Source organism: Lipotes vexillifer, unplaced genomic scaffold, assembly GCF_000442215.2.
Source record: "Lipotes vexillifer unplaced genomic scaffold, Lipotes_vexillifer_v1.1 scaffold291, whole genome shotgun sequence".
NCBI classification, from domain to species: domain Eukaryota; kingdom Metazoa; phylum Chordata; class Mammalia; order Artiodactyla; family Lipotidae; genus Lipotes; species Lipotes vexillifer.
This window is the reverse complement of record NW_006794559.1, coordinates 369487-381204: the sequence shown is the minus strand read 5'-3', so window position 1 is coordinate 381204 and position 11718 is coordinate 369487. Positions and strand designations below refer to the sequence as shown.

Sequence of the window (11718 nt, the reverse complement as noted above, 5' to 3'; positions counted from 1 at the left end):
AGTCCCCCGGACCCTGGAGCCCTAGACCCCCCCACCGCAGAGTGGATTTCAAAATCCACTTCCTACTTTAATTCCACCCCCAGCTCCAGAGATCCCTCCATCAGTCAGACCCTCCGACCTCCCCAAGGGCTATGCCTCAGGCCGCCCCTTCCTCCCACCAGGCTCACCAGTGACTCACACCCTGTCCTTGCCCGGAAGAGGGGTTACTCAGGCCCAGGCCCCCCCCCCGCCAGGCCTACCCACTCCCAGCCCGCTGTCGTCCTCAGTGGCCACGTAGCACACTTGCCTCCCCCTCTTCCTACCCCAGGATCCTAGACTATTCCTTTGAATTCCTTGTTTTGGGGTCCCATTCTTTCAATGATTAGAGGAAAGTTAAGGCCCCCCCTTCCCTAAAGAAACACAGGCTTGTAGGGTTGATTTCTCAATAAATGTTTGATTCACATCCGACCTTAGGGGCTCAGAGACCTCGTTTCAACTGAAGTAGACTAATGCATAGATAATACCCCAATCTGCCTTTTCTGGAGCTGCCAAAGGCTGAGAGAGCAGTAGTGTTCCAATCAAAGGGCACTTCTGTTGAGCCCCTACTATGTCCAAGGCATTGGGTGGAGAAAATAACAATTCATTTCTGCCTCAAAAAGACAGTTTCTAGTGAGAAGCTTCCGCTCTGAGTGCATTAGAGACTATTACACTTCTGGCCGCTCATAGTATTTAACTTACGGAATTTAATTTCCTGTTGACTATTCTGTTGAGGTTCTGGTCTTTGAAGGTCCACTTAAAACGTTTGCTTTTGAATGAATGATAAACCTTGCCTGTACGTTAGAATCCAGGCCACTGTGTCCAGAATCCCTGGGCTAAGGCTTTGGATCCACATGAAATTGTGACTGCCAGCCAAGATATTGTAAAGGATTCTAACTGATTCGTGGAGAAAACTCCCTTAGAAAGTTTTATCTGTGACAGTGATAGGGTTCTCTATAAGAGGTCTGCCTACCTAGCTTTGTAGATTTGATGTTTCTTAGATGTGACAATTTGTCATTCTTATAATACATTTCTTCAAAGACAGACCATTATGTACATTAATTTGGGGTAGATTTTGGTTTTTTTGTTTTGTTTTTTTTGCAGTGGGCATGTCTGGAGTTTGAGGAGGCTTTATTACCTCACCCAAGGTTATTAAGATTTGGGGGATTACATACTAAAACAACCATTTTAGTGACTAGTTACCAGTGAAGTAAGATGAGTTGCCTACAGGCTTGCTCAGAGGATGGCCTGATCTAACACCTGTTGTAATATGTGTTTTTATAGGCAATGACTGTGTAGATTACATATATTTGTTAAATAATTCTTAAATAATAGAAATTCTGACATAATTCTACGGATTTGTCTAAATAGGAAGCTTGTTTTTTGATGAGGCAAAAAAGCATAAAATTATTTCAGGCTAGAGACAAAACAAGTTAGTATTAGTGGTGACATCAACTGCTAGAATATGCAGTGACAGCCTATCCTTATTTTAATATTGTAAGCATCTAATCAAAAGGGAAGGAGGAGGTTTTTAAGGCTAATGAATAAAGAGATTCCCTAATGGGAGAAATTCCTATAAACTTGGGGTGGATAACAGACATCCTGACAACTGAGACCAGTTTTGGCATCCAGAAAACCTATTAGGTGAGAACTGTCCTTTCAGCAGCAGGCCTGCCTGCCATTTTTGGAGAGTCTGTAATGCTCAGCCTTCTCGGAATTTATTGCACTTGAAACCGATTTCCCATGGAGAGAGTCCTGTTTGTTTTATGAGTGTTCTCTTCCCAAAAGAAAATAGCTCAGATATTGTATAAAGGCAGCTCACAAGAATAGAAATTTATTTCCAAAGCAGATTAGATGGCATAAGGTAAAGAACCTTGAACTTGGGTTGAATGGATTTGGGTCTTTAGTCTCTTACTAGTTATGTGAACTTGAGTGGGCACTTAATGTCTTTAAAGCTCAATTTCTCATCTATAAGATGGAATAATAATGGTTGTTAAGGTATGATATTACTAATCACAAAAGTTCTAACATCAAATTATAATTGGAAATGAAATGGAGGCGCAGAAAACTTTTTAATCCTGCTCACTCCCGATTAGCTGCCTTTGCTTTGGGCGGATTAACTGGGAAAACAGCCAGCTCTTGATGCCTTTCTCTTTAGCTTATGAGACCTCTATTAAGTTCTGGAGGTATATTTGCTAGGTTACAACTCCCTGTACAAGAGGGTGAGGTCGGAAAAATGGAAAACTGTAAGTTTCTCTCAACTGGGACCTGAAATCTAGGTAGTTTAGAATATTTGAAGTTTGTTACAAGGCACTGCACTGTCTGTCTGATCATGATATAATACTGCAAGAGGCAAGACTCCTTAACGAGAGAGCATCAGAATCCTCTCTGGCTACTGCTCTTGGCTTTATGGGCTTCCATGTTGATGGGCATGTTCTAGAAATGGGAGGAGGCTGGAGAAATCAGGCCTATAAAACTTCTGTGAAAGCTTCTCTCAGCTGTGGTAGAATTTAGTCTTGCCTGTCATTTCTGGTTTATTGGGTGCTGAATGTAAATAAAGTAAGATTCTCCCAAATGAACACTCTGTAATTTTTTTTAAGTTGCCCCAGGACTCCAAAGAACTACAGTTACTTGTCCTGGTAGTTGTGAGCACATGTACTTTCTGTATCACTACTTATTATGAGGGTCAGTTTACGTGGTATAAATGAAAGTATTACAATCTGTAACTGTACACAGATTTAAGGTGATGGTGTTATTTACAGATGTTTGTATTAATAGTTAACATGGTACAAAGAAAAAAGGTTGGCTTTGTTTCCTCATCTGTAAAATGGGAATAATACTTTTTCATAGGAGTGCTGTAAAAGTTAGGATAGTATTTGTAAATGCACATAGCATCGTGTCTGCATAGTAGTTACTCTGTAATTGTCAGCTATTATTAGTTAGATGGATTTGGGTGTTAAATAACAAATAGACCTTAAATAAATAATTACTCTTAAAGCTACATGTGATATAAATGTGTAATCACAGTTGTGTGTGTATAAAATATATATGTATATTTTCTATTAGTCTTTCAATTATGCAGAATAAAATAGTATGTGGATGGATTCAAGAATAGTTAATAGACACTGGGCTGATAAAGAAGATTTCTCTTTCCAGTACTGATGTTATCAGTTGCCTAGACAAGAGCCAGCAAAAAAGATGAGAACTGTTGAAAAGTTGTTTACTGAAAATCAAAAAGCTGAACAGTTCACATTTCTTCAGCTGCTTTTTATCAAAATGTTCAAGCCCCTCTCTGGAGCAGTGAGTTTCAGTCAGAGCATGCCAGCCAGGGGCGAGTGAAACCTTATTCCCAAGGGCACTGCACACAATAGGCCCTCAGCAAATTGCTGAATGGAACACAGGCAGGGGAAATATGGCCTCGGTTTCTTTTGCTCTCTCTCTTATAGTTTTACATAGGAAATTCACTGCATGTCTGCGAGTGGTTGGATTCATTTTAGGGAGGCAGTAGAATTTGGAGGCCAGGGACACAGGCTCCAGAGCCAGCCCGCAAGAGAGTTCAAATAATGGCTTCACAACGTACATGCTGCTTGATCTTGCCTAAGTTAATTAACTTTTCTTAGCCCCAGTTTCATCTTCTATGAAATAGAGATAACAGGAGTACCTTTCACCATGTTTTAAAATACCTGGCATAGTGCCTGACATAGAGCAAATGCTTAGTAAATGTTAGCTGTCATTACTAATGCAGATTGGAACCTCCAAAATTTGTAAATTTAATGCTGACTGCACATCTACCTGTTTATTACGTTTTTATACTCGTATTATATAAGCAATGCATAATAATTGCGGTTAAGAAAAAATTTTTAGGTTTGACTTGATCAGCATAGAGGATTTCAAGGCCATTTTCAGCTTTAAATACTACAGTTGCACTGTCCAATGTGGTAGCCACTAGCCATTATGGCTATTGATCATTTGAAATGTGGCTAGTTTGCATTAAGGTGTGCTTTAAGTGTAAATTTCAAAGACAGTAGGAAATTAAGAATCATAATTTTATGTTGGTCACATGTAGAAATGATATTATATTAGGTTAAATAAAATATATTATTATATTTACTAATAAGCTATAATTATTAACTATATTAATAAATTTGGCTATTTTTTCTTTTTAATATATGGCTACTAGAAACTTTAAAATTTATGTATGTGATTTGCATTTGTAGTTCACGTTATATTTTTATTGGACTGTGCTTTCCTAGAGAATAAAATAACCAACTAGCTAAACATAGGTGTCCTGAATACCTTTTTCATTTAGATTTAGGAAGTGACTTGTCACCAAGTGAAAATCAGTTACCTCATAGGGCTTTCCATTGCTTCCAGTTTTCCGAGTTGAGTCTCAGGGATTTGAAGACATGGTACAGCACTTTCTGAGCAGTGTTCCTTGCTTAGGAATTTCCTTTCCCTGCTGGCTGGACATTAAATAGATTTGTGAACCTTTAGAAGGTAAGTAAGACTCCAAATTTGATCCTGTGGAATAAATCCTTACGGGCTAAATCAAGGACTGGTTAAGAGATGGGGGAAGGAAGAATATCTTTTATTATTTTGATGTTGATTATTTTCATTTAATGTGGTAAATGGATTTAAAAACCACAGTTTAGTTTTTAAGTTTAATGTTTTTCCTTAGAACACAAATAGGTTGAAAATAAGAGAATGGAAAAAGATATACACACAAACAGTATCCAAAAGAGAGCTGAAATGACTATATTAATGTCAGACAAAATAAATTTTAAGAAAAAATTGTTGTCAGAGACAAAGGAGGACATTTTATTATGATAAAAGGGTCAATCAATCAGGAAGACCTAACAATTATAAACACATGTACCTATCAACAGAGCCCCAAAATACGTGAAGTAACTGTTGACAGAACTGAAGGGAGAAATTCAACAAAATAGTTGGAGACTTCAATTTCCACTTTCAATAATGGATAGGACCACTAGGCAGAAGATTGACAGGAAATAGAAGACCTAACAGATATCTATCTGTAAGACACTCCACCCAACAACAGCAGAATACACATTCTTCTCAAGTGCATAGGGAACATTCTCCAGGATAGATCTTATGTTAGACCATAAAACAAGCTTCAGTATGTTTAAAAGGATTGGAATCATATGAAATATGTTCTCCGTCCACAGTAAAATGAAATTAGAATTCAAGAACAAAAGGAAATTCACAAATAAGTGGAAATTAATCATCACCCTCCTAAATAACAAATGGCTTGAAGAAGTCACAAGAGAAATTAGGAAATAATGAGATGAATGAAAATGAAAACATAAGATACCAAAACTTATGGGATGCAGTGAAAGCAGTTCCCATAGGGAAATTCAGAGTTGTAAGCATCTTCATTAAAAAGGACAGATCTCAAATCAATAATCTAATCTAGTTTCTTAGAAACTAGAAAAGGGGCAAACAAAACCTAAAGCAAGCAGAAGAAATAATAAACAAGAAAAGGAAATAAATGAAGTAGGAAATAGAAAAACAATACAGAAAAAGAAAAGTTGTTTCTTTGAACACATCAAAAAAAATTGACAAATTTTGGGCTAGAGTGACCAAGAAAAAAGAAGACTCAAATTACTAAAATCAGAAATAAAAGAGGAGGGCTTCCCTGGTGGCGCAGTGGTTGAGAATCTGCCTGCCAGTGCGGGGGACACGGGTTCGAGCCCTGGTCTGGGAAGATCCCACATGCTGCGGAGCAACTGGGCCCGTGAGCCACAACTACTGAGCCTGCGCGTCTGGAGCCTGTGCTCCGCAACAGGAGAGGCCGCGATAGAGGCGCGCACACTGCGATGAAGAGTGGCCCCCACTTGCCGTAACTGGAGAAAGCCCTCGCACAGAAACGAAGACCCAACACAGCCAAAAATAAATAAATAAATAAATTTGTAAAAATAAATAAATAAATAAAGTGGTAGCACAAAGCTTTTAAAAAAAAAAAAGGAATAAAAGAGGACATCACTACCAAACTTTCAGAAATAAGAAGAATTATAAAGGAATGCTATGAACAATTGTATGCTAACAAATTAGATAACCTAGATGAAATGGGAAAATTCCTAGAAAATCACAATTTCGAAACTGAATTCAAGAAATAGAAATCTGAATAGACCTGTAACAAAGATCTGAATAGAATTAATAATTAAAAAGACTTCTCACAAAATTCCAGGACTAGATGTCCTCACTGTAAATGAATGTTCTACCAAACATTCAAAGAAGAGTTAGCACCAATCTTTCTTAAACTCTTCCAAAAATTAGGAGCAGAGTGAACACTTATTTTATGAGGCCAGTGTTAACCTGATACTAAAACCAAAGAAAAATAGCTCAGGAAAACTATGTACCAGGCTTCCCTGGTGGCGCAGTGGTTAAGAATCCACCTGCCAATGCAGGGGGCGCAGGTTCGAGCCCTGGTCCGGGAAGATCCCACATGCCACAGAGCAACTAAGCCCGTGCGCCACAATTACTGAGCCCGCGCGCCTAGAGCATGTGCTCCGCAACAAGAGAAGCCACTGCAATGAGAAGCCCACACACCACAATGAAGAGTAGCCCCCACTCGCTGCAACTAGAGAAAGCCCGCACACAGCAATGAAGACCCAATGCAGCCAAAAACAAATTAAATAAATAAATTAAAAACTACATACCAGTATAAATATTGATGCAAAAATTCTCAACAAAATCATAGAAAATTGAATCCAGCAACATATAAAAAGTATAAAAAGGATTATATATCATGACCAAGTGGAATTTATCCCAGGAACGCCAGGTTAGTATATAAGAAAATCAATCAATGTAATATACTAATAGAATAAAGTACAAAGATCACATGATCATTTCAGTTGATGCAGAAAAAGCGTTTGACAGAATCCAACACCCTTTCGTGATTAAGAAAAACAACAACAAAACACTCAACAAAATAAGAATAGAAGAAAACTTCCTCAACCTGATAAAAGCCATCTATGAAAAACCCACAGCTAATATCATACTTACTGGGAAACAAATGAATGCTCTCTCCCTGAGATCAAGAATAAGACAAGAATGTCCATTCTCACAATTTCTTTTCAACATTGTACTAGAGATTCACAGATGACCTGACCTTGTATAGAAAAAAACTGATGAATTCACAAAAATGCTATTAGAATAAATGAATTCAGCAAAGTTGCAGGACACAAGATCAATATACAAAAATCCATTATATTTCTATATGCTAGCAATGACCAATCAAAAAATATGAAATTAAGGAAATCCCATTTATAATAGCATCAAAAAATAATATAATACTCATGAACAAATTTAACAAAAGAAGTTCATGAAAATCATAAAATATAGCTAAAAGAAATTTATGAAGACCTAGATAAATGGAAAGACATCCCATATGCATGGATTGGAAGACTTAATATTAAGATGGCAATACTCCCCAAATTCATCTATAGATTTGAGGCAACACCTTTCAAAATCTCAACTTCTTTTTTTTTTTTTCTTTTTCAGAAATGGACAAGCTGATCCTAAAATTCGTATGAGTTGCAAGAGACTACAAAGAACCAAAACAATCTTGAACAAAACAAAAATTGGAGGACTCACACCTTGATTTTTAAGCTTACCACAAAGCTACAATAATCACAACGCTGTGCTACTGGCACAAGGATAGACCCATAGATTAATGAGAATAAATAGAGAATCTAGAAATAAACCATCTATTTGTGGTCAGTTGATTTTTGACAAGGATGCTGTGATGGTTAATTTTGTTTCAACCTGACTAGGCCATGGTGCCCAGTTGTTTGGTCAAACACTAGTCTAGATGTTGCTGTGAAGGTATTGTGGATGTAAGTAACATTTACAATTAGTTGATCTAAGTAAAGCCGATTACCCTCCATAAGGTGAGTGAGTCTCATTCAACCAATGGAAGGCCTTGATAGCAAAGACTGAGGTTTACAGAGAAAGAAGCAATTCTGCTTCAAGACTGCAACATAGAAAACCCTGCTGGCTTGCTTTGCAAATTTCAGACTCCAGACTACAAAATCAACTTTTATCTGAATTTCCACTTGTTGGCCTGCCCGACGATTTCAGACATGCCAGGCCTAACAATCGTGGTAGCTAGTTCTTTAAAATAAATCTCTCTATAATATATCCTAATGGTTCTTTGGAGAATGCTGATGTATACAGGTACCAAGACCATTCAGTGTGAAAGAACAGTCTTTTTAACAAAGGTTGCTGGTACAACTGGATATCCACATGCAAAAGAATGAAGCTGGACTCTGCTACCTTGCACCGAATACAAATCTCACAATGAAGCACAGACCTCAGTGTGGGAGCTAAAACCATAACATTCTCAGAAAAGAACATAAGACCAAATCTTCATGGCCTTGGATTAAGCACCGGTTTCTTAGACATGACACTAAAATCGCAAAAAGACAAAGGAAAAAAAAAAAAGGACTTTAACGTTTGTGCTTCCAAGAAAGCCATCAGGAAAATGAAAAGACAATCCATAGAATGGGAGAAATATTTGCAAATCAAATATCTGATAAGGGACTTGAATCGGAATGTATAAAGAACTTCCACAACTCTATAGCAAAAAAACAGCGCAATTAAAAAACGGGCAAAATATTGAATAGACACTTCCCCAAAGAAGATATATGAATACAGATAGCTAATAAGTACATTAAAAGATGCTCAACATCATTAGTTATTAGGGAAATGTAAATCAAAACCACAATGAGATACCATTTCATACCCACTCAGATGGCTATAATAAAAAAGACAATAGCAAGTGTTGGTAGAGAGATTGGTGGAGAAATTGGAACCCTCATACACTACTGATGGGAATATAAAATGGTGCAGTCAATTTGAAAAACAGTTTGGCAGTTCTTTAAAAGTTAAACATAGAACTACCATATGACTCAGCAATTCTACTCAAGTGTATACTCAGGTGATATGGAAACATATGTCTACACAAAACTTGTATCAATACATGAATGGTCATAGCAACATTATTCATAATAGCCAAAAAGAATTAACAGTCCAAATGTCTGCCAACTGATGAATAGATAAAATGTGGCTTATCTATACAATGGGATATTATTTGGCAATTAAAAGAAATGAAGTGCTGACACATGGTACAACATGGATGAACCTTAAAAACATTATAAGTGAAAGAAACCTGACATAAAAAGTCACATTTTTTTGGTTACATTTATCTGAAATGTCCAGAATCAGCAAATTCAGAGAGACAGAATGTGGATTCGTGGTTGCCAGGAGCCTGGGGGAGGGGAGGGGGCAGGAGAGGAAGGGAGGGAATGTGGAGTGACTAGTAATGGGTATGGAGTTTCTTTGGGGGGATGAAATGTTCTGGAATGTGAGGGATGCACAAGTCTTGTCAATATACTAAACACTCAATTGTACACTTTAAAAGAATGAACTTTATGGTATGTGAATTATATCTCAATAAAGCTGATATTTTAAAAAGTGCTTTTTCTTAGAGAGCTGAAGGAAATTGATGCAGGTCTCAGTTACTGATTTTTTTTCCTATTTTTTCTATTTTTCCACAATATATTTAGCTCCGTTCAGAATACATGGATGATAACATTCATAACCCTCAAACCTTCTGAGCACTCCTAAGCCAATACGTGGGGTGAAGAGGAGATCCAGATGAGATTTAGCCTGTATATTTTCCTGTCCATTTACTTGCTATTTATGGCAAGTACCTTACAGTTTGGACACAATGACATATACATTTTACCTCATGCATTATGATAACATACATAATGGAATAGTAATTGTGACATCAATGCACATCTCAAATTTGCATCCACTGGCAAGATACATTTTTAACAGTCTTCAGTTAATAAGGAAGAAACAAACAAAAAAACTTCATAATAGTTCATATTCCTCAATTCTACCCACTCTACATGTAGTACCTCTTCATACCATATTTTACTATATTAGTATTTATTTAACAAACATTTCCCTTAGTCATTTATTTAGCAAATATTTAATGGCACCTTCTCTGAAGTGGGCACCGCACATAGTGAGCAAGTGGAACTTCACGGAGTTTACAATCCTTTGAAAGAAGCCAGACAATAAAGTAAACTGAGTAGATCATTTCTTATTGTGACACATGACAAGAAGAGGATAATGGGATCATGAATGACCGGGGAGGAGTTGGGTCTCCACCCAGAGGACACAGTCTTTTGAGGGGAGGTGATGTTTGAGCTGAGACTTGAATGATGAGAAGACACATGAAGAAACGGGGGGAAATCCCCCAAGCAGAGGAAACAGTGAGTACAAAAGCCCTGAGGCAAAAAAGAGAGTCTGGTGTGTTCCAGCAAGGAAAGAAGGCTACAGCTAGAGGGGAGTCAGCTGTGAGGAAAGGGGCTCGGAGGTCAGCAGGGGCCAGATGACCCAGGGGCACTGTGATAGTTCAGTGGTGTGACTTATTCTAAGTGGAATGGGAAGCCAACGGGTTAAGTAAGGAATGTGACCTGAAAAACAGTTTCAAAAGATCATTCTGGCTGCTATATAGGAAACAGACTGTAGGAGGGAAGTGAGGAAGCTGTGTGAGCATTAGGAAGTCACTGTAGTACTCGAGGTCAGAGAAGGTGCTGGCTTGGATCAACAGAGATCGTGTCTGAGGTGGTCAGATTTAGATAGTATTCTTTTGAAAATACATCAGGACGCAGGGTGCAGAGGCAGATCCAAGTTTTATGGGACCTGAAACGTACACAATCTGAGGGCCCTCTGTAAGAAAAATTAAAATCTGAACAGAAAATGAGGTTCCTTGCAAGGCTTCTATGCAAGTGAAGGGCCCGGCAGCTGAAGCTTCACGAGCTTCATGGTAGGTCCTCCTCTGATGGGGGTGAGACAGAGGAATCAAGGATGCCTAGGTTTGGAGTCTGAGCACCGGTGATGTCATTAAGATGATCTGTTTGGGATAAGATCTGGAGAGAAGAAAACAAGAGTTGGGTTTTGTTCATGGTGAATTTGAGATGCCACTAGGTGTTCGAGTGATGATGTCCAGCAAGTAGTTGGACAGAGGGGCCAGGACATCAGGAAGAGGGCAGGGCTGGAAATATCAACTTCAGTCATCACATTCATGACATTTAAAGGTGTGGCAGTGGATGATATTGCCTGGGGAAGAGAGAAGGCGGCCAAGGAGATTTCTAATTCATTAATAATACAAGTGTAATCATAAGAGGGAACTGGTACATTGAACATGTCACCTTATATTCTAATTCCCTTTGATCTCTGGTTGCAAGGGCCTTTTAACACCTAGGAGTCCACTAATGAATGTAAAGATAGTTGGAAGAACAAGTAGGCACAAATGTTAAAGAGAAGGTCAATTGCACAGCATTTTATTTGAGGGAATTATTTTTATCTTTCATATTTCAGGAAAAGTAGTAGTGGTGGTGCTGCTAAGGAAACACTGTTTTCTCTAAACCTTCAACCATTCAGCCCTACAGTCTCATCTACTTCTCCACCTCTCACTTAGAAATCATGCTTTAAACAACACGGAATTCAAATAATTCTTTAAAGAAACTAGATCACATTGACATCTAAGATGTCAAATGCTGTCCTCTTCCTGTCTCAATCTAAGCTCTTATCTAACTTTGGTTCACACTTAAGTTTTTGCTTGGTCATCAGAGATAATAGCCCAGATCCTTTTAAGGAACG

The 11718-nt window shown here is 38.1% G+C and overlaps 1 protein-coding gene across 1 annotated transcript in view; it reads right to left on the bottom strand.

Annotated features, from left to right (window-relative positions):
- Positions 1–11718, bottom strand: part of IPO5 (importin 5) — a 56117-nt gene that overhangs the window by 42403 nt on the left and 1996 nt on the right. The window contains exon 2 of the mRNA XM_007467216.1: positions 4364–4474. Coding sequence (XP_007467278.1) covers positions 4364–4380 — 17 coding nt within the window. The 5' untranslated portion in view covers positions 4381–4474. The remainder of the gene's footprint in view (positions 1–4363; positions 4475–11718) is intronic.